Genomic DNA, 27648 nt, shown 5'->3' with positions numbered 1-27648 from the left:
CTGGCATGACCTCACCCCCACTTGGCATGATCTCCCACACATGGTGTGAGCAAGGTCATGCCAGTGGAGGCAGAGCGGTGCTCTCTTTAAAACTGTGCCCCCCCCCCCATGATACCAGACAAAGCCAGGTCTGATTCTGGCTCAGTACCAGATGGGGGAATAGCATTCAAAAAGCAGGGCCATGGCATAAAACTGGAAAAATGGTCTGCCTATGCCTAGGCATCCACACCGCAGCGCCAGAAGTTCAGGATGGAATCCTGCTAAGTCACAATGGAGTTCAGAGCACCTGTGAAAGTGGATCTTTCCCCCAGCTGTGGCAGCTGACATGCAACAGTGGATGTCAAGGACTAAACACATTCTGTGATTACTGTAACTAGTCCCTAAAATCTCTCTCTCTCAGGCAGTGAGTCATGTTAACTATGGGGTGGACAGCCTGAGAAGGAGCCAAAATTTACCAATGTACATTGCCAAAGAGCCACAGTAATATGTCATTAGCCCCACGTCAGCTCCCCCATTCCCAGCACCTCCCACCCACCAGCAGCCCCACCAATCAGCACAGCACCTCCTCTTCCCTCCCGATCAGCTGTTTTGTGGCATGCAGGAGACTCTGGGTGGGAGGAGGAGCAACTAAGGCACAGCAGGCTCAGGGGAGGGGGCAGGAAGGGGTGGAGTAGGGGCAGAGCCTGTGGCTGAACAGTCAGCACCCCCTGGCACATTGGAAAGTTGGCGCCTGGAGCTCCTGCCCGAGTCGGTGCCTATACAAGGAGCCGCATATTAACCTCTGAAGAGCCGCATGTGGCTCCGGAGCCACAGGTTGGTCACCCCGTGATAACTACACAAAGTTAAAAGAAAAGGCACAAAATCAGATCAAGTTACTAAAATGTTTAGACAAATAAATGTGTCTTGAGATGAATATTGCTAAACCTAGAGTTGATCTGATGAGCCAGAGCAAGATCTAAAGAGGGTAACCTCCTCTGAAGGAGCCCAGCTGCAAGTCAGAGCCTTTAAACGCAGTTCCTGACACTAAGTGCTTCCCATGCTGATCTTCGTGGCTGAGATAAAGTGAAGGAAAAGAGTTGCCTCCCAGGAAAAATAAAAAAAAACATGCTGCCCTTCTATAGCCAGGCTCCTCCGAGATCTCAAAAGCTCTTTGGGAACATCAGCCAAGCCCCTGCATGCAGATCCCTGAAATAAATCAGTGCGGTCTCCGTTCTACATGGGGAAACTGAGGCAGATACCGCAGGGCTGTCTCCGTTCTACATGGGGAAACTGAGGCAGATACCGCAGGGCTGTCTCCGTTCTAGATGGGGAAGCGGGGGCGCATGGGGGCGGGAAGTGACTTGTCCCAAGGCGAGGCAGCAGGTGGGGGGCACACACAGGAACGGAACCCAGGGGTCCGAGCTTCCCTGGCCACCCGGCCGACAGGGGGGAGCCCAGCAGGGGGCGTTACACGGGGATTCCCTCACGGTGGCTCTGCTGCCGCCAGTGCGGAGGGCGCCCCCTGGAGGGGAGGGTCCCCAGAGGCGGGGGCGGCTCCGGCTTGGCCCAGTCACCGCCCTGACTCAGCTACATGGCGGGCGGCCTGGAGGCGCCGGCCCAGCACTCACCGGCCGAGGTGATCATGCTGCCGCGTGGCCTCGCCCGGCCCGGGGTGCTCGCTGCGCCGCGCTGGGGGCTCGGGGGCCGCCGATGCCGGTACTCAGGTCCGTGCCGTGACCAGCACTGCCGCCGTCGCCTCCTTCCGCCCCGGAAGTGTCGTCAAAGGACCCCACAGGACCCCGGTGGGCGGGCTGCCCTCGCAGCTGCCCGATCACAAAGTACTGGCGGTGCCGTTAGGAAAATGGGGGGCTCAGCCCTGGAGCGAGGGGAGAAGGGGTATGGGCCGAGTCGGCCCTCGGCCTGCGGGCACGGGCCTGGTAAAAGCGTCAGGCAGAAGCTAGACTACTCTTCCCTCCCCGCCGGGTGGTCCCCTCTAGGGAGCATGGGGGGACCGAGCAGCCTCTTCTCCCTACAGGCGCCGGTTCCCCGCTGGAGGAGAAGACTATGCACAGCCCCAGCCCGGCCCCCATAGCAGCTAGGGCAGGGCAGGCAGACCCCCCACACACACGGCCGTGCCTAGACCCCTTTGCATTGCACTAGGGTGTCATTTTCCCTCGGGCAGCGGGGGGGCAGTTGCCCCCCAAGACATTTCATGGGTCTGGCTCCACTCCCCCCAAGCACCCACCCCCAGCTTTGCAGGTTGCAATATAATCACACAGGTCAAGAGTAATCCATTATTTTTGGTCAAGGTCTAAATTTCTTGGTCAAGAGAGAGGCAAGGTCCAGATTCCAAAGAAATAATAATTTTTTAAAATGCTAAGTCAATAAAAAGACTTCAGGGTCCATTCAAAAGCACCTGTCAATTGGGATTCGTCCTGTGTGATGCTTCACCTTTTGACTACCCTGAGAGAGGAGGTTCTGGCTGATAACTTCTCCTTCCCCACAAAAAAACTGAAATGATGCCCCTGCTGCGCCCAACGTGCTAGAGGCACAATTCCTCCAAGATCCCGTCACCTCTGTATGTCCCTGGCACCCAGCCCTTCGGTGTCGCTGTAGACCAGGAGCTAGGGTTGCCAGGTGTCCATTTTTTGACTGGAATGCTCAGTCAAAAAGGGACCTGGCAGCTCCAGTCAGCACCACTGACCAGGCTGTTAAAAGTCCAGGTGGTGGTGCAGCGGGGCCAAGCCGGGCTCCCTGCCTGCCATAGCTACACATAGTTCCAAGAAGCCGCACCATGTGCCTCATCCGGCTCTTACATGTAGGGGCAGCCAGGAGGTTCCACATGCTGTCCTCACCCCGAGCCCCAGCTCTGCAGCTCCCATTGGCCGGAAACGGTGGCCAATGGGAGCTGCAGAGGAGGCATCTATGGATGGGGAAGCACACAGAACCACCAGGCCGCGCCACTGCATAAGAGCCGGAGAGGGGACATGCCACTGCTTCCAGGAGCTGCCTGAGGTAAGCATGGCCCAGAGCCTGCCCCCCAACTCCCTGCCCCAGCCCTGATCCCCCTCCCGCCCTCTGAACCTCTTGATTCCAGCCTGGAGCACGCTCCTGCACCCCAAACCCCTCATCCCCTGTCCCCCCCAAGCCTGCATCCACAGCCGGAGCCCTCACTCCACCGCACACCCCAACCCCCTACACCAGCCCTGATCCCCCTCCCGCCCTCCATACCCCTCAGCACTAGCCTGGACCCCCCTCCTGCACCCCAAATCCCTCATCTCTGTCCCCACACCAGAGACCACACCCCCAGAGTCCTCACACACCCCTGCACTCCAACCCCAGCCCGGAGCTCCCTCCTGCACCCTGAACTCAATTCTGGCCCCTGAACCCACACCCCCAGCCCAGAGCCCATACCCCAACACCCTGCCTCAGCCGAGAGCCCCCTTCCATACTCTGAACCCCTCGGCTCCACCCCCCAGCCTGGAGCCCCCTTCTGCACCCCAAACCCCTCAACCCTAGCCTCATCCCAGAGTCCTCACCCTCTCTCACATCCCAACCCACTGCCTCAGCCCAGAACCCCCTTCTGCACCCTGAACTTCTCATTTCTGGCCCCACCCTGGAGCCCTCACCCCCTCCCACACCCTAACCCCCTGAGTCAGCTCCCTGAAAATGAGTGAGTGAGGGTAGGGAGAGCAAGCGACAAAGGGAGGCGGGGAATGGAGTGGGGGCAGGGCCTCAGAGGAGAGGCGTGGCAAGGGTGGTTTTGTACAGGTAGAAAGTTGGGACCCTTACCAGGAGCCATGAAACGTGGAGGAGAAAAGGAACACCGAGCCAGCAAGCCGTGAAGTTAAGAATGGGAAAAATTAGGCTGAACGTCAGGGGAACTTCCTAAGGGCTTGTCTACCCCCAGTTCTTCAGTGAATCAAGCTTTGCTGCTGCAAGTGTTCACAGCAATACAGCTGTCCAGTCATGGCCCAGGCCGCATTGCATGGGTGCTGCACAAACACCACAAAAAGATGGTTGCGGCCCTGAAGAGCCTACCCAGTGAGAAGTGCTCCCAGCTTCTCCCAGAAGTTGGAGGTGGGGAAGGAAGGAGGAGGAAGGTTTTTTACCACACATCTGTAGGAATCACAGGACAAGGCCCGGAACTACAGCAAGGAAGAGCCCTCATGGCAGGTTTTCTCCCATCTTATCTAAGTTCACAAGCTGGAAAAAAAGGGAAACCTGCCCAGAAAAGCATCCAGTCCAGCTGTTTGCCTCTAACAAAACATTGCCAAATGCCTCTCCACTGCAATCTGGCACTGTTTGCTGACACAACAGTGCAAGGTCCAAACGCCCCCTCTACTTTTTCATGCAGTGCCCTGGTTATCAGCACAGCAGATAGGCTTGTAGACTCGTGCCCAGTTTGAATAGATTTGACATTCCAGTCGGGAAATTTGGAGGAGGGGAAAGTCAGGCCAAACAGAAAATTGGAAGTTTTACAAAGTTTGATTTGGTCCCTCTCCTCAATGAACATCCCCAGGTATCCAAGTACAAGTGTTCGGTCACTAGTTAAAGCCCACCCGTGCGCTGTGGATTGCCACCAAAGACAGGTTTCACTCTTCCCTTCAGTGCTCAAAGGGGTATATAGTGACTTTCATCTCCCCCAGCTTATCTTAAAACAAATCAATTCAAAGTCAGAGTAAGCCGCACATCTTTGTTATTAGGGGGGTCATTCTGGTAGAGATCAATAAAACTTCAGAAGCAATCTACAGTGTAGGATTTAAATCTGTTTATTTATTCCTCACATCAAGTATTTAAGACAATGTCCCAAAATTAGTCCCCCAATTAAATAATAAATAAAACACCTGCTTCACCTATACAAGGCCAGTTAACCTGTTAAAAAAAAAATCATCCAAGTCACTTTCCTTATTTAGACTAATGTCCAGTGGAAGATACATGGGGCCAGCTCTGCTCCCATTTACTTCCATATAAATCTAGAATGATTCCATTGACTTCAATAAAGTCACTACATGTGTCAGTCTGGAGCAGAATTTGGACCCAAGTCTGTATACATTTTGTTGGTCTCTAAAGGGGTATTTTAAATGGTTAATTCATCAGGCCTTCGCAGATTACAAAGATTTGCATAACACTGTCACCGCTGTTATGGGAGTAAACATTGAAATTAGTATGAAGAGTTTGAATAAGTGACCTGCTCTTAATTTAGAGACGAACCGAAAGAGACGTAAATAGGTAACAGACTCAGGCCTGGTTTACATTACAGTTACGGTCGATGTAAGGCAGCTTATGTCGACCTAATTATGTCAATGTATACACTATAATGCTGCTTCTGCCGAAGTAAGTGGCCTGCTACATGGACATAACTACTCCACGAAAGGTGTAGCGCACATGTTGATGTAGTTAGGGTGACGCAGTCCGTGTAGACACTGTTACCTACATCGCCTTTTGACTGTGAGCCCATGCACGGCTGACAGCTCTGGCTGTCAGCGGGGGGCGGGGGGGAGCAGGCGCAGCTATGAACCCCAGGGCTACCAGGCTCCAGCTGTCAGTGTGTCTCAATGCCCCACTTCAGTCAGTGAAAGCGCTCCTGGTGAGGACGCGCACCACTGACAGAAGGAGCAAGTGTGGACATGAACCACCGCTTTAATTATTGCGGTGGCTGCACGTCAGCTTAACCTAAATCAACTTAATTTTGTAGCGCAGACATGCCCTCTAACCACCTGCACAGCTCCCCAGATGAGCTGTGCTAGAAGATAATGCTAGCTAATGCACTCACTTCAAGTAACTGAACTATCAACTGTTTCCCACTCAGTGCTGAAATTCCGCATCCCATACGCAGCCACCCACAATAAATGACTTTACTAAATCTCATTACATTTGTATTTTCAATTTGCTTGTAACCACGATCCCTCAAAGCAAATTTAACGTACAGAATACCCCGTGATCTGGAAGCAGGGTGGTGTTGGTCCCCTCTATATAGACTCTTACATGCTATGACACTACAGTAGAACCTCAGAGTTCTGAACACCTCAGGAATGGAGGTCGTTCGTGACTCTGAAATATCCATAACTCCGAACAAAACTTTATGGTTCTTTCAAAAGTTTAACAACTGAACATTGATTTAATACAGTTTTCAAACTTTATTATGGAGAAGAAAAATGCTGTTTTTAACCATCTTAATTTAAATGAAACTAGCACAGAAAAAGTTTCTTCACCTTGTGAAATCTTTTTTTTTTTTAATTGCCCTGTTTTTGGTTTTTTTTTGGTAGTTTACTTTTAACACAGGACTGTGCTGTATTTGAGGTTTTTTGTCTCTACTGCTGCCTGATTGTGCACTTCTGGTTCCAAACGTGGTGTGTGGTTGACCGGCCAGTTCATAACTGTGGTGTTCGTAACTCGAGGTTCTGCTGTATTATCTACCTTCCAGGTTCTGTTGAAAGCCTTGTCTACACTGGAAAGTTTTACCCAGATATAACTCCCAGTGTGGACACACACATTAAAATAAGAGTGGCTTTTTTCAGTTTAGCTTAAACCCATCCCCAAGTGATATAAACTAAATTTAAATAAAAGGCACTCTCAGACCAGGATAAGCGTGTCCACAGAGAGTGTTATACTGGGATTAAAGTCTCACCTTAGGCTATACTGAACGAACACACATATGTTGACAAGGCCTAAGTCATGAGCCACAAAAACTTTCAGCAGCAAAGTTGTCAAGTGACCTGAATTACAACGTAAATTTCCACCAAAGAATTTCTTCAAACACCAGTCGAGGATCAGATAAAACTTTTCCCCACTTACTCTGTCCCTCCCACTCCCCCAGACCCTGACACCTAATGCTCTTTTCCACTGCTCAGCAGCCACCCAATCACCCCAGATGCAGCGAGCTGCTTTCATAGAGCAGAAACATCACTGCAGCACCATTGGGAGACCCCAGAAGGGAAACAGTTAACATGTAGACTATAGTACACTCTTGTTCTCCCATTGCTCTTCTCTGGCCCCTCCAAGCACTTGTCAGGGATTAATGAGGCCTTGCAGCTCCTATGTGAGGTAGGTAAATATCAAAATCCCCATTCTCCAGTTGAGGAAATTGAAGCACAGAGAAATTAAATGATTTGTCCATGGTCAGAGCTGGGTACAGAACCCAGGTGTCCTGACTGCCCACCCCCTATTCTACACGATAAGGAATGCCTAAGGCACATTGCTCTTAGGAGGGACAGGACCAATTTTCATCTCATCAGGAGCTTGGATTCGCTAGGATTACACAGTGCTCAGTTATTAACCACTTCTCTGCCAACCAACGAACAAAAGAAGACAAAACAACAGTTGATGGACTGACCCAAATGAAAGAGCCTCCCAGCAACCCTGGAGGACAATGAGATGGGACATAATTGAGGCGAGAGTGTCCTGTCAACAGCCTGATCCAGATGAAAACTCACAACAGAGAGCAAGGAAAACCAAGCCAAACTCAAACATTTGTTATGTTGAAGCTGGACATATCCAGTGTCCCATTAATACTCCATGGAAATAAAAGCCTAATTAAAACTATTGGTTGTCAGACAGATTAAAAAAATACCTTTGAAAACTAATATATAGTATTAAGTCATATCTTTAAGAGAGATGAACATATAGGGTGATCTTCGGGGCCTGAAAGCCGTGTGGTTGTTGGGATCCCACGGTTAAGAAGTTGGAGGGTGGGGGGTATGGACATCTGTACCCCCATCAGAACGTGGAAATGCTATAAGCATTGTTGGTTGCTCTGCCTCCAATGCAACCTGTAAATCACTCACTCAGCACCAGGACTAGCCGTATGGAATGAACGGCTCTCTCAGACCGCTCTCCCATTGACATGACCATCAGTGACTTCTGCATTGTGCACGTGATTGTCCAGCATGACAGTAGCAATTATTGCCTTTCTTCACATTAGATTATTGCATTCAATCCTCTTCAACTCACCAGTGTGTCCCAAGATCCGTACATGGAGATGAGCAGGTGCACCATGACCTCCCTGCAGCTCTTATCACTTTCTCCCCCACTTGCATGTTGTTTCCTAATGGGGAAGCCATAATAGAAATGGAAGGTCTATTGAGGCCGTTATCTGGAGCTTTAGAACAGCACTAAAGCATGAGGGCAAGGCAGGAGATTGCTTTCATCAGCAAAGAAACCCAGAAAGCCTCTTGGAGGGGAATTTTGTTGTTCAAATGAAAGACTCTCTCTTCTAGCAGCTGAGCACGTTTTATACCTGGGATTCCTGCAGTCACACATCCCGTGAAATGCTAAAATGGACTGTGGGCCTTTAAGAAATCCCATTGGATGCATCTACAAATGAACTCTACCAGGTGGTAGAACATGACCCTCCTCTGGGTTTTGCTGCAGCAATGGTGGGGTGGGAGCAGGACGGTTATCTGGCTCGGACACTGTTGCTACAGAAGGTAGCAGCTTTTCCCAAGAGCTGGGTGATAGCTTCCATGTCCCCTTTCCAGAAGATCACCAGGGTGAATTCAGCCCGTCGTCCTCATGCTATAAGAGCAAATCTGCAAGGGCGTTGCCTTGACGCCACCCAGGAGCTTTAAGTGCCTGTGCCTCTGCTTGCTTCTTCACAGTTTCCGTTTAGCGACATGCCTGTCAGAGCCACTCCCTCCTTGGAGTCTTGCAGGCCACCTACAAGGAGCAGGGAAAGGGAGACACAGCAAAGTCACTGAGGAAGATGCAGACAGGAGTTCCGGTTTTCAACACTCCCATTTTATGCAAATTGTGACTCATCTTTTTAATTAAGAATCAAGGTTTAAGCAATGAATGAACCATAAATTGGAGACTTTTCATAACCAGCTCGTTTTGGGCATTCTGGCAGCGCACAGGATTTTAAACTAACACCAGGTGACTCACCTCGCCCGCTCATGGGTAAAGAGCTCTGGGTTCCAATCCTGGAATCTGATCCACACAGACAACCCCCATTCCCATGTGATGCCTCATCAACTTCCATTGGACACGACACGGGCAAGAGGGTCCGTCTGCCTGAAATCAACTGCAAGCCTAGGGCCTTGAATGTTTATTGGACTGGATTTTCTTGCCACCACAATTTTCAATAGAGCAAATGCCCTTTCTGTACCAAATTTTAACGTTTCACAAACTGGGCATTTCAGTGATTTGCCGGCATAGGCTCCTGCTCAATCCGAAGCCCCCTAGTTGCACCATTGTCACATAATGAATTATTATAACAAGAGAGTTCTCCACGTGGGTGTCCTCACCATTGGTCATGGATCAGTTTGGAAATTAACTAGGCAAAAGATACATTTACTATGAATAAAGGTATGATTCAGGATTCCTCCCGAAGCAGTCTGTAGCCTCTGGCCAATGGTGCCCTTGCAGAAAGGGGATCATTGCTGGGAAATGCAAGAATTGTGGGAACAGTATTTGAAACTGCATTTCCAAAGAACCTCAGGAGTGATCTGGAGTAGGACTCTACGTCATTATTTATAAACAGGGATAAGTTCTGTATCCGGCCTTGTCTACACTAGACAGTGGCATAGTTATACCAGCAAACCTTTCTAGTGGAGATGCAGCTTATACCAGCAAAAGAGTTCTTTAGCCGGTATACACCTCTACCCTGCTATAACGCGGCCGTGGGGAGCCAAAAATCCCTACCGCATTATAGCTGAAACCTCGTTATATCGGGGTAGGGGTGGCAGGGCTTGGGCGGTGATTTAAAGAGCTCCGGGCTCCAGCCGCTGTGGGGAGCCCCAGGCCCTTTAAATCGCCAGTGGAGACCCACTGCCACAGCCCTGGGATAGCGGTGGCAGGGCTCTAGCAGTGATTTAAAGGGCCTGGGGCTCCCTGCAGCAGCCAGAGCCCCGGACCCTTTAAAGCCCAGCTGCTACCGCACTATACGTGAACCCGTGTTATGTCGGGTCGTGTTATAGCAGAATAGAGGTGTAGTTTACACCAGTTCGGTGAACAAAATAAATCATCTATACCAGCAAAAGGACCCCTTTGGCAGTATAACTGCATCTACACTAGGGCATTTGCCAGCACAGCTATGTCAGTTAGAGGTGTGAACTTTTCCAGACTCTTAAATGACATCACTTTGCCAGCAAAACTTAAGTGTAGACCAAGATTCAGCTACACTCATAGAAGTCCACTGCCTTCAGTTACACTACGTGTGTAAATGGAGAGAGAACTGGGCCCACTGAGTTTTTATTGGACCAGATAAAAGATCTAAGAGATGCTGGCAAAGCACCTACCAACACAGGGTTCTCTGCCACTGCAACAAACACAAGGAATGGGAGAGGTAATGAGTCAGACCCAGCAGGGCGAGAGAGACCTGGAACGTTCATGGTGGTGAGACGGTGAGGGACTGAAGAAAGCGGGTGGTCAGAACGGGGGGGATGTGAGTTTAGAAGACCAGGAGGGTACAGATGCACATGTAGCAGGGGGTAGCTGCCATACAGCACTTTGAAGATGCTAATTGCTGTATGAGTGCTGCGGCCCCATTAGCGATTTTTAGTTCAGACATGTTCTGGCAAATCCATTGCCACTCCACTGCTACATTACAACCAACGCTGTGTGCAGGCCACTGCAGTGAGCACAGGCAGATAGAGGGACCCAGCAATGTGCTCATAAAATACCAGGGCAGGGCAACACTAAAAGAAACATCCCAGCCAGCTTGCTACAGGGATTCTCTCTCAGCATTTGGATGTTGTGGGGATGGCTGTGCCTATGGTGTTATATGTGCTGCCACCAGAGGATCGATTCTAGGGGCATTTAGTACTGATGCATCAGCCTGTATATACTGAGAAGATGTTCTCCCTAAGGAAGCCAGCCAACATTAGGCTTGGGAATCAGAGCCTGCTGGGGTTTCAATAGAAAAGGACCATAGGCCACCTTGTGGCTTAGTGGGAGCACCCGGCATCATCATAGGGGAGATTCAGGTTCCGAGGCTTCTCCCGATCGACCATTTCTTAGACTGGAAAGATCTGGGAATGCTGCCGGGGAAAAAAAAACCACGGTTGCCGCACATCATAAGATATAACTATCCTGCTAGGAGCCCACTGCTGGATGTGTGGAGAATACAAGCACCTCAAAGGAGCTGAGCATACCCTCATGAAGGTTGTTGGCAGCATTAGCCGATCGGCCTCTTCTCCGGCTCCTCCTGCCCCAGGGGACGCACCGCAGGAGGGAGGGGAATCTCCGCTTCTCTCTCTCCTCCCCACCTTGGAAATAAAAGAGCATGGGAAGTTCAGAATGTTATCAGCAAGAGACAGGGCTTTCTCAAGTCCTTGCTGGCAACAGGGGGACCTGCCTTATTCTAGGTCACGTACAGTACGGCTGTTCCCTGCTGGCAGACAGTGGTACCCCATGCCCCTCAACCTTGGTGTGTTGGCAATTTGGGCCTCTATATAGAGCTCACCATGTGAAATCATTAAACGGTACCCAGAAATCCATTTCTCCCCGGTGAAAATTCTTACCTAGAGTGGACACATTCAGAATAAGGACTATTTGTCCATACTTTCTTGCTACCAAGAATTTCCTTAATGATTTTCACTAACAGTTGGGTTTGGAGGGTTTTTGTATTTGCTTCAACGAGAGGACTGTTGGCAGCCTCAGGAGGCACAGCAAGGAAGCTGGCACGGATTTGCTCATGCACACATACAGCAGCTGTGAGAACTAAAACATAAATGAAGAGAGAAGGCAGGCAGAAACCTCACATCCTGCGTCACGGCCTCGGCCCCAGACACTTACATTATTGCTTCCTATTGATTGACTAGTTCTCCCCTCCCAGGGAGACCTGCTGGAAATAGAGAGATTTGTATTGTACTTAACAATGCTGTAGAATCTGCATAAGGAAAAGAACATTGCAGCAGAAGTTGAGTTAATATTGAGCCATTACTGTAAAATACCAGATTTCAGAGAGGCAGTCATGTTAGTCTGTATCCGCAAAAACAACAAGGAGACCTTGTGGCACCTTAGAGACTAACACATTTATTTGGGCATAAGCTTTCGTGGGCTAATTCACAGGAGTTAAGGCTATTGGGGGGCTGTCTGTAAGCGAGGACTGGCCTGTCTCACAAGGTCTGTGAAAGTGATGGATCGTCCTTCAGGATACGTTGTAGATCCTTGATGATGTGCTGGAGAGGTTTTAGTTGGGGGCTGAAGGTGATGGCTAGTGGTGTTTGGTTACTTTCTTTGTTGGGGCTGTCCTGTAGTAGGTGACTTTTGGGTACCAAAGCCCCTTCTTGTCAACTGTTGGAAATGGGCCACGTCCACCCTAATTGAATTGGCCTCGTTAGCACTGATCCTCCCACTTGGTAAGTCAACTCCCATCTTTTCCTGTGTTATATATTTATACCAGCCTACTACATTTTCCACTCCATGCATCTGATGAAGTGGGTTATAGTCCACAAAAGCTTCTGCCCAGATAAATTTGTTAGTCTCTAAAGTGCCACAAGGCCTCCTTGTTGTTTTTGTAACACACTAGGCTATTAGACAAGGGTAGTTTTATTCTCACACAGCCTCACGTGACAGATTCTTGCAGCAATCGGGTATCCCCAAATCCTAGGGTATGCAATATCTCACCCACCAATCAAACCATAACGCCCAGAAATGTACGTCATCAGCCGCTTTAGCAGTGACTCTCCTTACTAAGGCAATCAATCTTATGCAACATTAAGCTGCACAAAGTGATCAATATTTCCTCTTGACCAACAAAACAAATCCCACAATAAAATAATTTTTACAACATGACTGTTCCCCCCTTTTAATTCCTAGTGAGCATAGATGAATGTCATGCTCAGGGAAAGCAGGGTAGCACACTAGCATTTCCCCTCTTAGCGCTTGGGTGCACGATTTAGTTAAGGCCGTAAGTGTAAGTGGATATCCATTGTCTCCATCCAAATCTGGCTTGGTCTGCACTTAAAACTGTTACCAATGTTGCTGCATTGGTCAAGGGACAAAATCAACAGTGCAAAGTGCTTCTGTCAGCATAGCTGATGTCAGGTTGTTGGGGAAGTGGGTTGTTGTTGTTGTTGTTTTGGGGGGGGGAGAAGGAGGGTGTTCCTACATCAGCAGGAACATAAGAACAGCCATACTGAGTCTGACCAATGGTCCATCTATCCCAATATCTCGTCATCCAACAGTGGCCAGATGCTTCAGAGGAAATGAACAGAACAGGACAATTACTGAGTGATCGAGAAAACTCTTTCCATCAGCATACGCTGCATCTACACTAGGGGGCTGTGCTGACACAAGTTATGTCTGCACTACAGACCCTACGTTCAAGAGAGGTGTGGGACCAGAACAGCAAAGGGGTGCTGTAGTTCAGGTCTGCACTGTGAGGAGCTGGGTGGTGGCATGGCTTGAATAGCAGGGAGCTGCAGAGCAAAACTGAGATGAAAGGGGAAAGGCAGAGGCTTGTCGACACAGGAAAGTTGTACTAGTAATACTGGTATAGTTACACTCCTGCGTAAGAGTGGCTTTTCTCAATGTACCTTACACCCCTTCCCAAATGACACGAACCAAACCAAGAACAAAACACACTTATTCCGGAATAAGCATGCCCCCACCCATACTGGGAGCTATACCAGTATAACTCCAGCAATTTAAATTCACACCTTATTTATAACAGCGTAACTTTCCCAGGTAGACTTGGCATGCCCTCTTAACATTGCAACAGCTCAAATCTCTGCTGCTCGTCCCTCGCACAAGTTTAAAAATACTATTCCGCATTGTATTGGTGGTGAAAGCAATTAGAGCCAACCCCGGAAGTCCTGACTCCTGTGAATTCTTCTCATGCACACGAGTAAGCTCACTAGGGCTACTAGCACATGTACGGGTTGTAGGATCGGTATCTCGTTATCACACGCACCAGGTTAAAACTACCATCCCCCAAGGGGGGGCTCAGGCTGGCCAGCTGCAGCGACAAGCATCCTCCAAACACCTAAAACATGAGCGCACGGGGCCCTATGCAAACAGGCCTTCTGAAGCACCCACTGAAGGCTCCTAGAGATGCTGCTCTCTTCTTTGCTACCTGCCAGGTTATTCCCACCACCACCAGAATTAAGAGCAAGGGGGGGGGTCTATCGATATTTGTGAGAATCCACAAGCACCAGTTTCCCTAGCATCAAAGCAAAGCTGCTTAGATAACATGGTAACGCACAGAGGGATACATTTTTCCATCTCTGCTGCTGTTCTAATGGGATGCTGGGACCAAAAGGATCCGGGGGTCCTGGGGCACTTGGGACAGTTGCTTAAAGAAGAGGGTGTGAAGCCAGTATTGAGACCCCAGCAGGATTCCCTTGATGGGAGACAGATGGGTGAAGGAGAGCAGTGTCAGCACATGGAAGTGAGGGATGGAAAAGCTGTGTGTTCCAGCCTTAGTACAAAGTCACAGGCGCAAAGGTTGCAACTGCCACTAGCCTTGGAGCACCAGAAGGGGGCAGTACGGGGTTGAAAGGGGTGAAGGGACTAGGCCGGGATAATATCCAAGCTTCCCCAAAGTGCTAATTCAGGGTTCCAGGTCGGCTCATTAGAGAGATAGCACCTGAACCACGAAAATCGTGGCTGGATTCATTCAGACCTGGACTTCAGGGAAAGGGGAGAGGAATCTGATGGTTTCTGATTCCATCTGGATAGAGTCAGGCCCGAGTCGTGAATTTCAGATCTGGCTCCATATCTCACTGCTGGATCTCTATGACAGCCCAAGTTCCTGGGGTGCGGGACCCAATGTCCCAGTCTGCGTGCATACCTAACGGAAGTTTCACCTGCAACTGCGTGAGACCAGTTCTGTGGAGTTACTGGGGCAAAGGGTAACACAGGGATGAGGGTCAGGCCCCTTTTGACAGAAGATACAGAATGTCTGCCCGATACGGTTCTGTGGAGCGCAGAAGGGGAGCGGCCAGGCCAGTATTCCCAAGGCTTGAGGGGGAAGAGGTCCCGTGTCAGCAAGCTGGGTCTGAGCTGTTGTATGCGCAGCTAATGACAGAGTCAGCAGGGGGCGAAGGCCTGGGAGCTCCACCACCCGGAGAAAAGAAACTGGAGACAGGACAAGGGCAAACAACAGGAATGTGAGGCAAAGCCAAGAAATAACATCAGGGAGCAGGGATCTGAGACGTGGGTAGGAAACACCCAGGAACAGGGATGTCAGTGAGTGTCTCCTCCTGTATGCACTGAAGTGGGACAGGGGGGCAAAAAGCAAACACTGCACAACCCAACCCCAAATCCTGCAAATGTCTCTCCTGCCCCATGGCAGCAGCCATGCAGCTGGCTCCTGACCCAGGGAAGCTGACAGGCCTTGTCAGGAGACTCAGCAAGGGAGCTTTTCTGCCCCTCTGCCCCACCTCCATAGGTTTCACCATGGGAAGGAGCCAATTGGGCCAAAGGGAAAAACAAAAGCACTACGGGCAAGGGGAGGGTGAAGCGGTGGGTCCTCTGAGGGGGGACTACAGGGGCTGAAGTGGGGCTGCTGCCTCTGGGGAGCCTACGAATCCTGGCTGGGGCCCTATGGATCTGGAGAGGGTCTGAGGAAAATGCATTTGAGGACAGCTGCAGGCAGGGATGCTGGACAGTTAGCATAGTGGGGGTGCTGAGACCACTGAACCAACTGTAAACCCTGTATACGATGGAAACCACTTCAAGCTGGGGCCGTGAAACAGCATCCCGAGTTCCAGCACCTCTGGCCGCAGGGCCCTTAGGGCAAGAGGGGCAAGGAGGAGCCTTTGGATGGGATCCAAGCATGTGGGGAAAACAGAGAAAGCAAGGGGGAGAGAGAAAACAGGACAGACTGATACAAGTATCCTCAAAAAGGGATGGGAGCTCCAGGGGCGTGGAAGAGGGGTTGAACTGCCATTTGGCTGCACATAAACACGCAGATGAGGTACTGATATAACTACACCGGTTAGGAGTATGATCATCTAGCAGAGTGTTTTTACCAGTATCTCCCCTAATGGGGATACAGTTATATGTGTAAAGCTTATTCTCCTTACAGGAATAAACTATACCAGTGTCTTTATACTAACGTAAACGTGCCTACATGTACACTACAGACTTCGGCCAGCATAGCTACTTTGTTCAAGGGTGTGATAAGACATCATTTGTGACTGATGCAGCTGTGCGGGCATCAGTCCCTAGAGTAGATGCAGTTATATTGGCAACACCATGCTTCTGAGCATGCTGCGTGTTCCGCTCCGGGAGAACCAGTGCGTGAGCGGCTGGCATATGCTGTACCAGGAAAAGCACAGTTACGCTATGTGACATTATGAGTGTAATATAATAGCTCATTGAAAGGTGACACAGGCCCAGAAAGAGTTAATTAACTCACAGACTGACATAACCTATGGCTCAACTTTAAAGATTTGTTAGGAAGATCTGTAAATGAATAGAGCTTTGAAATACAGCCAGCATTGTTAGAGATAGAAGGGGAGCTGTTTGCTCAGGTCTTGTAATGTAAGCAAACAAGTCTTGTCTATTGCTATAGCTTTGATTCAAAGATCAAAAAAGGAATATTAACATTTAGGAAGACACTTGAGTGAAATAGTATTATTGTCTATGTGTCTCTTTGAAGGTTGTGATAACCTGTATCTGAACTGCTCAATGGATAAATTACCCTATGCTAATTGCCATGATGTTTGAGAGACAAGTTAATCCTATTGTTTTCTCAGGCCAAGAGGCTGCTTGAAATGTATAAAAACTCTGGGTATGAAAAATCCTTCATCTCCTCAGATCTGCTTTGGGTTTCAAGAAGGGGAAACCCTAAGCCACAAGAATTGAGATCCCCAGTCACTGACTGGAGTCACCCTGGATATTGGACTATTTCTAAAAGTACTTTTGGAAACTACCTGAACCTCCAGAATTTAATTCAAATCTGTCTGTATACTGATCTTTTAACCAACACACTCTCTCTCTTTTCTTTTTAAATAAATTTTAGTTAGTTAATAAGAATTGGTTATAAGCGTGTATTTTGGGTAAGATCTAAGTTGTAATTTGACCTGGGTCTGGGGCTTGGTCTGCTGGGATCGGGAAAACCTTTTTTTCTTTTATTGGGGTATTGATTTTCATAACCAGTCATCCCCATAAGGAGCAATGCTGGTGGCAATACTGGGAAACTGGAGTGTCTAAGGCAGGAGTGGCCAACCTAAGCCTGAGAAGGATCCAGAATTTACCAATGTACATTGCCAAAGAGCCATAGTAATATGTCAGCAGCCCCCCATCCCTTCCCCAGCGCCTCCCACCAGCCCCCAACAATCAGCACTTCCTCCTGCAACCCCCGTCCTCCTGCTATTTCACGAGAGCGCAGGAAGCTACGGGGGGGAGAGAGGAGGAAAGAGGGCATGGCAGGATCAGGGGAACTGTCAGGGGCCTTGCGGGAAGGAGTGGAGTGGGGGCAGGTCTTGGGGTAGAACAGGGGGTGGAGCAGTGAGCACCCCGCCCCCCCCCGCACATTGGAAAGTTAGCATCTATAGCTCCAGCCCCAGAATCAGTGCCGAGGTAAGGAGCCGCATATTAACCTCTGAACGGCTCCAAAGCCACAGGGTGGCCAACCCCGGTCTCAGGGAATTGCTTGTGAGACTTATGGTTAGCCAGTGGGGTAAAACCAAAGTCTCTCTAGCTGGTTTGGTGCCTTAATAATAAAGGACACCCATCTTGGGGCTGTAACTGCCCTGCTCTAAGCAATTTGTCCTGAATTGATACTCTCAGTTGTGTCCTAGTGAAGGCAGCATGGTTACATGCAGGTATAAACCGCATCCAGACTAGGAGCGCCCTGCTGGCATAACCTAGCAGCACACCTATCCCGGTAAGGCTCCCTTTGTAGACACGGCCTGCGTCCACACTTCTACTGGCTTTAATTAGATACCAGTCGAAAAGCCAGTACGACTTGTGCCAAGCCCCAAGATAGTGCTGCTGAGACAGAAGTGGGGTCAAGACCACAGCACCAATCAGCTGTAACCAGTGGTGTTCCTCACAGCTGTGAATTATTATAGTACATTTATACCCACAGTCCTGTCTTGTGCTGTGATCCCATCAGACCTGATCAGTCAGGATGGGTCAGCACTAGGCTGGGAAACCCTCTGGGATACTGTAGAACAGGGACACTGGGACTATGCAGGTGGCACCGTTTCTTCTGAACCAATGCCCCAGCAAGGAAAGCTGTGCTACGGCTGGACCGTTCCCAGGAGGACCGTGGGGTTGGCCCTGGGGCGCTTGCCCAATTCCAACTCAGGAAGCCACGTTCCCCTTGCACATCCTAGGGCCTTTTGCTTCCCTTACCCCACCCAAGTACTGGTGTGAGCCCAGGGAGACCCACCGCCTCCCAGCCATGGGTGGCTGCCTGCCCCGCTGTGTCATCTGCAAGAGACTGCGGGCTGGGGGGGGGGGCAGGCAGGATCAGCGCTGCTGGATGCCCCCAGTGCTGACACAGCCAGGGGAATGGGGCAGCGGCTCAGATAGCGGGGGGAGCAAATGGCACGAAAGACACCGACGCCCCAGGCCTGCTCCCCCCGCCCCGTACCTGCTCGGTGCTGCAGGGCCGCTCGCAGGGCTCGGCAGGCGGCTCTCCGGACCTCCAGCGTCCCGTCCGGGCGGCCGGGGCTGTAGGCGGCCGCTTGCACCGTGTCCTGCCGCCCGGCCCGCTGCCCCTGGAAGACCTCGCAGAGCAGCGTCTCCAGCAGCGCCGCCGCCGCCGCCTCCTCGCCGGGGCCGGGCTGCACGATCACCCCCACCAGGGCGGGCGGCGGGCCCCGGGGCAGCCGGCTCCGCAGGTCCCGCGCGATCTCCCGCAGGCGGGCCCGGGCCCGCCGCGGCTGCAGGGAGCCAGCCCGGCACAGCAGGAAGATGAGCGGGGAGCGGATCTCCCGGCCGGCGCCGCCGGGGCCGATGCACACCCGGACCTGGCGAAGCGGCGTCCCCCCGCCGCCCGCCTGGTCCCCGGGCCGCTCCCCTGGCTTCCCCGCGCCGCCCGCCTGGTCCCCGGACCGCTCCCCTGGCTTCCCCCCGCCGCCCGCCTGGTCCCCGGGCCGCTCCCCCCCGCCGCCCGCCTGGTCCCCGGGCCGCTCCCCTGGCTTCCTCCCGCCGCCCCCCCGGTCCCCGGGCCGCCCCCCCAGCTTCCCCCCGCCGCCCACCTGGTCCCCGGGCCGCCCCCCCAGCTTCCCCCCGCCGCCCGCCTGGTCCCCGGGCCGCCCCCCCGGCTTCCCCCCGCCGCCCGCCTGGTCCCCGGGCCGCTCCCCCAGCTTCCCCCCGCCGCCCGCCTGGTCCCCGGGCCGCCCCCCTGGCGTCCCCCCGCCGCCCGCCTGGTCCCCGGGCCGCCCCCCCGGCTTCCCCCCGCCGCCCGCCTGGTCCCCGGGCCGCCCCCCCAGCTTCCCCCCGCCGCCCACCTGGTCCTCGGGTCGCTCCCCCAGCTTCCCCCCGCCGCCCGCCTGGTCCCCGGGCCGCCCCCCCAGCTTCCCCCCGCCGCCCGCCTGGTCCCCGGGCCGCCCCCCTGGCGTCCCCCCGCCGCCCGCCTGGTCCCCGGGCTGCCCCCCCGTCTCCCTCCCGCCGGCCGCCTGGTCCCCGGGTTGCCTCTCGCTGCCCGCCGCGGGCCCGGGCTGCTCCCCGAAGAGTTCCTGGGCAAAAGTCCCCAGCAGCGCCCGGGTCTCCCCCACTTCTAGCACCTCCCCGACCAGCAGCACCTCTGGCTTCCCCCCGACCAGCTCCACCAGAGCCTGGAACTCCTGCAGCGCCTGCTCCCCGGGGCCCGGGGGCTCCCCCTCCATCGCCCTCCGGGCGCTCCCCGTCTGCCTCTGCAGCGCCTGCCCCCGCCCCTCGCCTTCCCTGGGTGTTCCCTGGCGTCTTCCCCCTCGGCTCCTGCTCCTAACTCCACGTGGGGTGCAGGGGCGGGGAAACAGGGGTCCAGAACTTTTATGACCCACCCCCTTTTGCGGGCAAAATATCCCCCACCAGCCCAAGGCTTCTAGGGTAAGCTGGAACCAAGGGGTGCTACGGGGGGCGGAGTCAAGCCTGCCCTGGTTGCAGTCTCCCAATCGGAGCCACAGCCTTGGTTAAAAGGAAAATCCAGAGAACAACAAATAAGAGGTGCCCCGGGGGTGGGGGTCAGAGTAATGGTCCATCTAGCCCCCTCTGCTGTCTCCAGCAGTGGCCAGTACCAGAGCTTCAGGGGGAGTGTGCAGAACTGGGTACTTAAAGGTTTCAGAGTAGCAGCCCTGTTACTCTGTATCTGCAAAAAGAACAGGACTATGGGTGACACCTCAGAGACTAACATTTATTTGAGCATAAGCTTTCATGGGCTACAGCCCACTTCATGGGATGCATGCAGTGGAAAACACAGTAGGAAGGTATATATGTACACACACACACAGAACATGAAACAAGGGGTGTTACCATACACAGGCTTACAAGAGTGATCAGTTAAGGTGAGCTGTTACCAGCAGGAAAGGAAAAAACTCTTTGTAGCAGTAATCAAAATGGCTCATTTGCAGCAGTTGACAAGAAGATGTGAGGACAGTGGGGGTGGGAAATAAATATGGGAAAATAGTTTTACTTTGTGTAATGACCTATCCACTCCCAGTCTTTATTCAAGCCTAATTTAATGGTGTCCAGTTTGCAAATTAATTCCAATTCAGCAGTCTCTCATTGGAGTCTGTTTCTGAAGTTTTGTTGTTGTAATATTGCGACTTTTAGGTTTGTAATCAAGTGACCAGGGAGATTGAAGTGTTCTCTGACTGGTTTTTAATGTTATAATTCTTGACATCTGATTTGTGTCCATTTATTCTTTTACGTAGAGACTGTCTGGTCTGGCCAATGTACATGGCAGAGGGGCATTGCTGGCACATTGTTAGATGTGCAGGTAAACAAGCTTCTGATAGTGTGGCTGATGTGATTAGGTCCTTTGATGGTGTCCCCTGAATAGATATGTGGACAGAGTTGACAATGGGCTTTGTTGCAAGGATAGGTTCCTGGGTTAGTGTTTTTGTTGTGTGGTCTGCACAGACACACCCCTAGAATCCCAAGCTGGGGTATTCTATCTGCTCCCCAAGATCCATAAACCTTGAAATCCTGGACACCCCATCATCTCAGGCATTGGCTTTGCCCCGAGTTAGGCCAGAAAGAGCTGGCTTAGCCCAGGTGAGTCATAGGCAAGTGAGTGGTGAAAGTAACTTAGTAATTGACAAGCACCGATAAAGAGAGGAGAATCTTACCTAGGGATCACATTCTGCTGCCATAAGACCATATGTTGACCTACCTCACTGACAGCAAGGTCACCCACTTCTGAAAAGAATGGGCCATGTACTAAAGCTATAAAATCAGATACAATCTAATAGACAGGAATGGCCTTTAGTTCGAGCTTGTGTAAGGATTTGTTTTCATTTATTTCAAGTCTTGCCAATCACCCTTTATCTAATCTGGTGTAGATAAATTCTGTTTCTAATACTACAGACTTTGAAAACAACAAGGAAGGATCACAGGCAACAGCCACATAGCTGGGCCCCCGGCTTTCACTTCTCATTGCTAGATTCCAATACCTAATTTATTATAGTTTTCCTTTGGCTGAAGCAGGTAATGGGTTGGGAAGGAGATCGACTCTATTTAGACATGGAACTGGGGGAAATTTATTCTTTCCGTGCAACCCCCCCCCGCCCCCCCACACACTTCATAGCACCAAGGGAGGTGCTGTGAGAAGCTGGGAACTCATTCCAGCAGTGAGTCAGGAAGGAAAGCTTTCTAGAAAGAATCCTGTTGCTGAGAAGAGAACCAGAGGGGAGGTTGTCTTCTTTGCTCCCCAGCCCCGGCAGGAGTGAGCCATGCTTTACAAGTTTGCTTTGGACTTTGACTGATGTAAGCTCTTCTCTATTTATGTTTGCGCCTTAAAGGGGCAGGACATTATTTATGCTTACTGATGACAAAGTCCCCCACCACACAAAGGTGTTTAAATTGTGCCTTAGTATGCAAAATAGTGCCCTGTGCCATTGGAGTCCTATCACCTGAAGCTAAAAGAATATTCCTTAACTGGAGTATGAGCAATACCTACCTCTTATATAGCTTTTCAGTGAGTAGCATCCAAACCCTGACCTGTTCTGGGACAATAACCCCTCCAGTTGGAAGCCCTGTGGTTAATGTAGGTACATCCTAGACATAAAAGGCAAATGAATCCATACTTAAATTGGATGAGCATCATGGATTATTTTTGCTTGGCAGCAGATACCTGGCTTATTTGAATAAAAAAACAACCACTCTTCAAATGAAAGTGTCTAAAGATCCAGTTCTTTTTTTATGCTCAGCTGTAATTCTACAGCTCATTCTGTTTAGATGTTCCTTTGTCACTATGTTCATGGGGAATGTGAACATAATCCATCATGTCCAAACAACTGTGTTTACATTTCTCTATCCATTAACAAAGGTAAGATCTAATTGCCAATGCAGCTTTCTCTTCCTACTCACTTTTCAAGAGACAGAACTAGCACCTTACAGAGTTCAAAACGGCTACCAGTTTAGTAGTACATTGCATCTGACTTTCATGTAGCCCAAACTAAATGTCTTCAGTGGTAGGACCCAAGCAATTATATCAAGAGTGCTTATGAGGCCTGGAAGTTGTAGACAACACTGGTCTTTTCCACACCGCACTGGTTACAGGCCCAACTTGTTAGCAACTGCAAGTGAGGTCCTGAATGAAGCTAGTCACCGAACTAAAGAGATATGATCTGCAGTGTTGCCAATTATTCCCATCCTGGATCTCTCCTGAGCAGGGAAATCTAATCTGACCAAGAGGTCCTTGGTTCCAGTTCAGGTTTATGGACCATCTCTTAGCTCTCCTTCTAAGCCCTTCTATATTAAGTTAGATGGAATATATGGGCTAAATATTAAACAGTGTTAAAAAAGGCCCATGGTTTGGTATGCAGAGCACTCAGCCTGCTTAGTGCCATGGCAAATACATAATTCAATTCATGCCACAGAGCAGAAGTTTATTGATTGAAACACACAAAAGGAAAATAATCCACAGGTAGTAAAGAGCACTGCCACTGAAATTGACTGTTTATGCAAAACAAACAATCAAAACCCAGCAAAGTCCCTTTTGGAGACAGCGGAGATTGGCTGAAGTCTCTTATTCAGTCAGTCACACAGCCCTTCTCAGTAGGGAAGAAAGGGTTAGTGCTGTTGTTCAATTCCGAATCGGGAATAATCATCACTTTCCTGCTTTAGACAAATGGAGGACACACACAGGGAGAGGAGATTAGAGTAAAGCTGGGGGAAATTCAGCTTTTGTTGATGTTCTTGGGATACAGAATGGTTGGTCAGGCACAGATGGATGCTGGCAGGTTTGCTGTGGACCCTGGCTCACCTTCTGGGTCAGGGGCATCATCAGGTTGGTCTGCTCAGCCCCTCTCAATCAACTGGTCCTTCTCAGACTGGGAAATGCTGGATGGGCTGTCTCGTCTCACCAACCTGGTGCTGGGCAGTACAGCTGATTTCAGGATCAGGTGAAAAGCCGAGAGAGATAACACGGGAGGAAGATAGGGGGGCGAAAAGAAGTACACACGGGAGGGGAAGACAAAGCAGGATCTCACATGTATCAGTTTGACGTCCTCGCTTTTGCAGCACTGATGGTCAAGCGTCCCTACTGGAGTATCAGTGTGTGGTATCAGGCAACAATCCTTCCTCTGCAGCTGCGGTGATGTCAGTAAGGTTTAGTCTCCCCTCTGAAGTCTCTTTAATAGTCCCCAAAGAGACGATGGGTGGAATAATCCAGCCACTCATTATTTTGTCCACCAAACAGGCTTAATTTCCAACACACCAATTTTGGTTAATTGATTTCCAAACCTCTGTTCCTCTTGTTCCCCAGTCATAACCTTAACGCAGTCCTTCCGTGGGATCAGACAACTATTTCTGTTTAAATTAAGTCAGTTGGTCTAGCTCCTTCTCATATCTTTTTTAAACAGACCTTTATATCAAAGGTCATTGTAACAATTCATAAACCTTTACCTACTTTTCAGCAGTTAGGCTAACAATTAACAAAGGCATATCTGGCTGTGGGCTTGATTCAATCCCACTGATCTCAATGGACAGGCTTTCCATGAACATCACTGGACACAGAATCTAGTCCTAATGACTCTGCTTTTATTCCTGCTCCTTCACAAACAAGCTAACACACAGGTTCAAAGAAAATCACAGCGATTGCGTGACTTTCAAATTGTACAACAGGATTCTGAAAGCTGAACAGAGCCCCTGTGTGACATCACACTCCATTTGATTTTATGAAAATATGCTAATGAGCGTGACTATAATGTAACTGGAATATGCTTCATGCAAAAGGTCTCTTGTAAGGTATCATTACAAAGCTTATAATCTACTGAGTGTGGTCATCCTATTTATATTACTGTATCGTTCTTGTATCTGAAACTAGAAATATGAAATATAACTCTGAGGTCCTATTGTAATTATGCAAAGTGTGGGCTATTAATGGTGGCTTGGAATCCTGATGGCTCCCATCAACTAGGACAATTGACTGTAGATGGCTCTGTTTACTTGCAAGCCTTCCAGTAAGTGAGGCTGGGAAGAATGAAGGCTTGAGGGTCTCACAGGACATGCGACCATGTCACCTGGTACTGGAATCCATCTTAAACCTGGTGCTTTTCCATTTAGGAGGGATGGGAACCCAGAAAGACAAAAGATTCCCACCCTGTGCCAAAGCTATAAAAGGGAGTGAAACAGAACAAAGGGGGCTAGTTACTACCTGAGCTGGAACTAACAAGGACTGTGCCAGGGGAAAGGATTGGGCCCAGACTAGGAAGGAGTCTAGTCTGTGAAAGAAGCTTATTGGAACATCTCTGAGGGTGAGATTTACCTGCCTTTAGTTTCCTACTGTATTAGGTTTAGACTTGTGTGTTTTTGTGTTATTATGCTTGGTAATTTACTTTGTTCTGTCTGTTATTACCTGGAACCACTTAAATCCTACTTTTTATATTTAATAAAATCACTTTTTACTTATTAATTAACCCAGAGCAAGTAATTAATACCTGGGGGTGCAAACAGCTGTGCATATCTCTCTATCAGTGTTATAGAGGGTGAACAATTTATGAATTTACCCTGTATAAGCTTTATACAGAGTAAAATGGATTTATTTAGGGTTTGAATCCCATTCAGAACTGGGTATCTGGGTGCTAGAGACAGGAGCACTTTCTAAGCCGTTTTCAGTTAAGTCTGCAGCTTTTGGGGGACATGGTTCAGACCTAGGTCTGTGTTTGCAGCAGGCTAGCGTGTCTGGCTCAACAAGACAGGGTACCAAAGTCCCAAGCTGCCAGGGAAAATAGGCTCAGAGGTAGTCTCAGCACATCAGGTGGCAGTTCACAAGGGGGTCTCTGTGACCCAGCCCATCACAGGTTCAAAGAAAATCACAGTGACTGTGTGACTTTCCATTTGTACAGTAGGATTCCAAAGGCTGAACAGAACCTGTGACATGCCACACGGAGCCGACTGAAAGTCTGATATTCCTTGTCACCTTTGTGTTGCTACTGAAGAGCAGTAAAGTCTTTATCAAGGTGAAAATCCGATCAAGAGGAATGAGCTGGGACCATTCCCTATGTCTGCAAGCAGAGGGAAAGAGGGGAACACGTAGTCACATAAATGGAACAAACAATTCTTAAAATAAAAAGGATCCTGTCATTAATCAGATCCTGGTGTTATGTTGTCAGATTCCCCAGCTGTTTATTGTGTCCAAACTCACTTTGTATCTCACTGCACACACAGCGCAAAATCCCCTAATCCACAGTCTCGTAGGCTGCAAAAACTCATTGAGTCGTGGAGTTTGTCCCCTTGGAGAACACAGGAAATTCATGTGGCTGTTGCAGGCATGCTGAGCATGAATGAGGAAATCTAACATCAAAATATGAACCAGAAAGAGAGAAACCCATGTGGGGTCGAGGGAGGCACATGGGATCAGACCCAGAAGGAGCCCACATGAAGAATCCCTACACTAGGCAGAGCATTGTAAAGAGGAATTTGATGTCAGTTTTACTCCAGGGATGGAATTCTGCAAGGATCGATTTTATTTTATACTGCAGAGGTTCCTACTGTAAAATCTAAAAACACAACACCACAGCTATCCCTCATCAGCTGGTGGCAGCAAGGGCCCTTCACCCTGCTACAGAAATGGAAACCAACCCACTGTCACCAGCTTAGACTGTGCACCTTGTATGTAATTTAATGCAAACACAGCAGAAAGGATTCTGATGTTCTCTCCCTGATTACCCAAGGACTGAATTGTTATAGAGCTCTCCATACCCGTCTGTACTCCCAGCTCATGTTGTACCTACCCAGCACAGAATGTCCTTCAGGGGCCACAGATGGGATCCAGACAGATTAGGGCTTGCCAGGGGTTAGCTATCAGAAACTAGTGGCTATTCTGAAAGTCACCATGCACCAATGAATTTAGCCCCAATGAGCTCTTCTCCTTCCCACTAGATGTCAGCCACATAGCCCACACCATCTGCGCTCACTGGACACAATCACACTCAACATAGGAAATCCATTTCAGATTGAGCGATACAAGGCCCTGGAAAAATCATGCTAAACTCCTAGTCTTAGTCCATATCAGAGGTTCTGGACCAGCCAGACTGCTTCCAAAAGGGCTGGTCATTTCTCCACAGCAGCCAAACCCCACAGCCTAGAGCTCTCCCCAGGGGTGGTTTATTTGTAACACAGCAACATGCTGTAGAACGGCTTCTCTTTTGTTGTGTTTGGGGCCATGATTCTTCACCCATGACCATGTCTTCCTGCAGAATCCTGGTACTGCTGCTACTGCCCCGAGAAGCAGGCCACAACCCGACTTGTGAGGGGAATTCATTTTATAGCTGCACAGTTGGGTAATAAACTCGGATGTCCTCAGAACGCAAAGTCTTACCTTTATTAGGGTCATGCAGTGGTTTCAGAGTATGGGCTCCCTTCACTTAACACAGGCCTTTCACCTCATGGGTGCTGCTGACAGAGTTGTCAACACTTAATTTTATGGTGAGACTCATGATACTGTGAATTAGAGACTTTAACCAATATCCTTGACAGCAAGGTTTGAAGCCCGGCGTATCAGACCCCTAGCTTAGGCCTTGTGACTTCAGCAACTAAAGGAGAACTTGACACACTCCTTCAGAGGGTGACACAACTGTGTTAGACTTCAGAAAGCCTGGGTTCCAGGAGCCGTCTGGGGAGAAGAGGGTAGCTGATTGGTTAGCGGCAGAATGTGCTTTTGTTATCCTACCTGAAAGGCAGTGCGATGGAGCAGCTAAGAATTGGCTCTCTTATGGTACCACGAGTCTGGGTTCTTATTCCCGTCCGTGCATGCAGTGACCTGGTGTAATCACCGTGTTAACTATGAAATGGAACCGTAGCTCATACTTGGATGCCTGGCCTTGATCAATAAGTGTGGAAGAGAAACACAAACCAGTCATCAGCGGTGAGATCTGAACTCATGGCTATCGCCTCCCCAGTTCAGGGAACTTCCTCATAGCTTACCGGGGTATTGGATAGAAGAGACTAGTGTCTCTCTCCCTTTCCCTCCTCCAACAGAGGCTTTATACCAGTGGATATGTTACATTGTCAGTGCTAAATGCCACTCCTCCCATCCCCCAAGCACCTACACCGAGCCTTCTGCTTTCTTCCCGGAGAGTCTGATTGGTCTGCAGTCTCCATCACTGCCTCCCA

General features: G+C 50.1%; 2 protein-coding genes across 2 annotated transcripts in view; both read right to left on the bottom strand.

Annotated features, from left to right (window-relative positions):
- The window catches only part of PSMD1 (proteasome 26S subunit, non-ATPase 1), a 113395-nt gene extending 111663 nt beyond the window's left edge, over positions 1 to 1732 (bottom strand). The window contains exon 1 of the mRNA XM_030574634.1: positions 1608 to 1732. Coding sequence (XP_030430494.1) covers positions 1608 to 1623 — 16 coding nt within the window. The 5' untranslated portion in view covers positions 1624 to 1732. The remainder of the gene's footprint in view (positions 1 to 1607) is intronic.
- A 4502-nt stretch (positions 1733 to 6234) lies between these two features.
- On the bottom strand, positions 6235 to 19715 carry C9H2orf72 (chromosome 9 C2orf72 homolog). Its single transcript, XM_030575633.1, has 3 exons — positions 18476 to 19715; positions 11073 to 11186; positions 6235 to 8637 (listed from the first exon to the last, which is right to left on the bottom strand). The coding sequence occupies exons 1-3, from the start codon at positions 19713 to 19715 to the stop codon at positions 8546 to 8548; spliced, it is 1446 nt and encodes a 481-aa protein (XP_030431493.1). The 3' UTR covers positions 6235 to 8545.
- Between the last annotated feature and the right edge of the window lie 7933 nt (positions 19716 to 27648).

The sequence above is a fragment of the Gopherus evgoodei genome, chromosome 9 (assembly GCF_007399415.2).
Source record: "Gopherus evgoodei ecotype Sinaloan lineage chromosome 9, rGopEvg1_v1.p, whole genome shotgun sequence".
In the NCBI taxonomy this organism is placed as follows: domain Eukaryota; kingdom Metazoa; phylum Chordata; order Testudines; family Testudinidae; genus Gopherus; species Gopherus evgoodei.
Note: the sequence above shows the minus strand (reverse complement) of the source record. Positions and strands in the feature narration are given on the sequence as shown.

What these genes read in the sequence shown, in the direction of transcription:
- C9H2orf72 (XM_030575633.1), bottom strand. Translation starts at nt 19,715, where the DNA reads ATGGAGGGGGAGCCCCCGGGCCCCGGGGAGCAGGCGCTGCAGGAGTTC. An exon ending in GGCCCTGCAGCACCGAGCAG is followed by an intron (nt 11,187 to 18,475) that starts GTACGGGGCGGG and finishes TTTATTTCCAAG; the next exon opens with GTGGGGAGGAGAGAGAGAAG. An exon ending in TGCCAACAACCTTCATGAGG is followed by an intron (nt 8,638 to 11,072) that starts GTATGCTCAGCT and finishes TGCTCCTTGTAG; the next exon opens with GTGGCCTGCAAGACTCCAAG.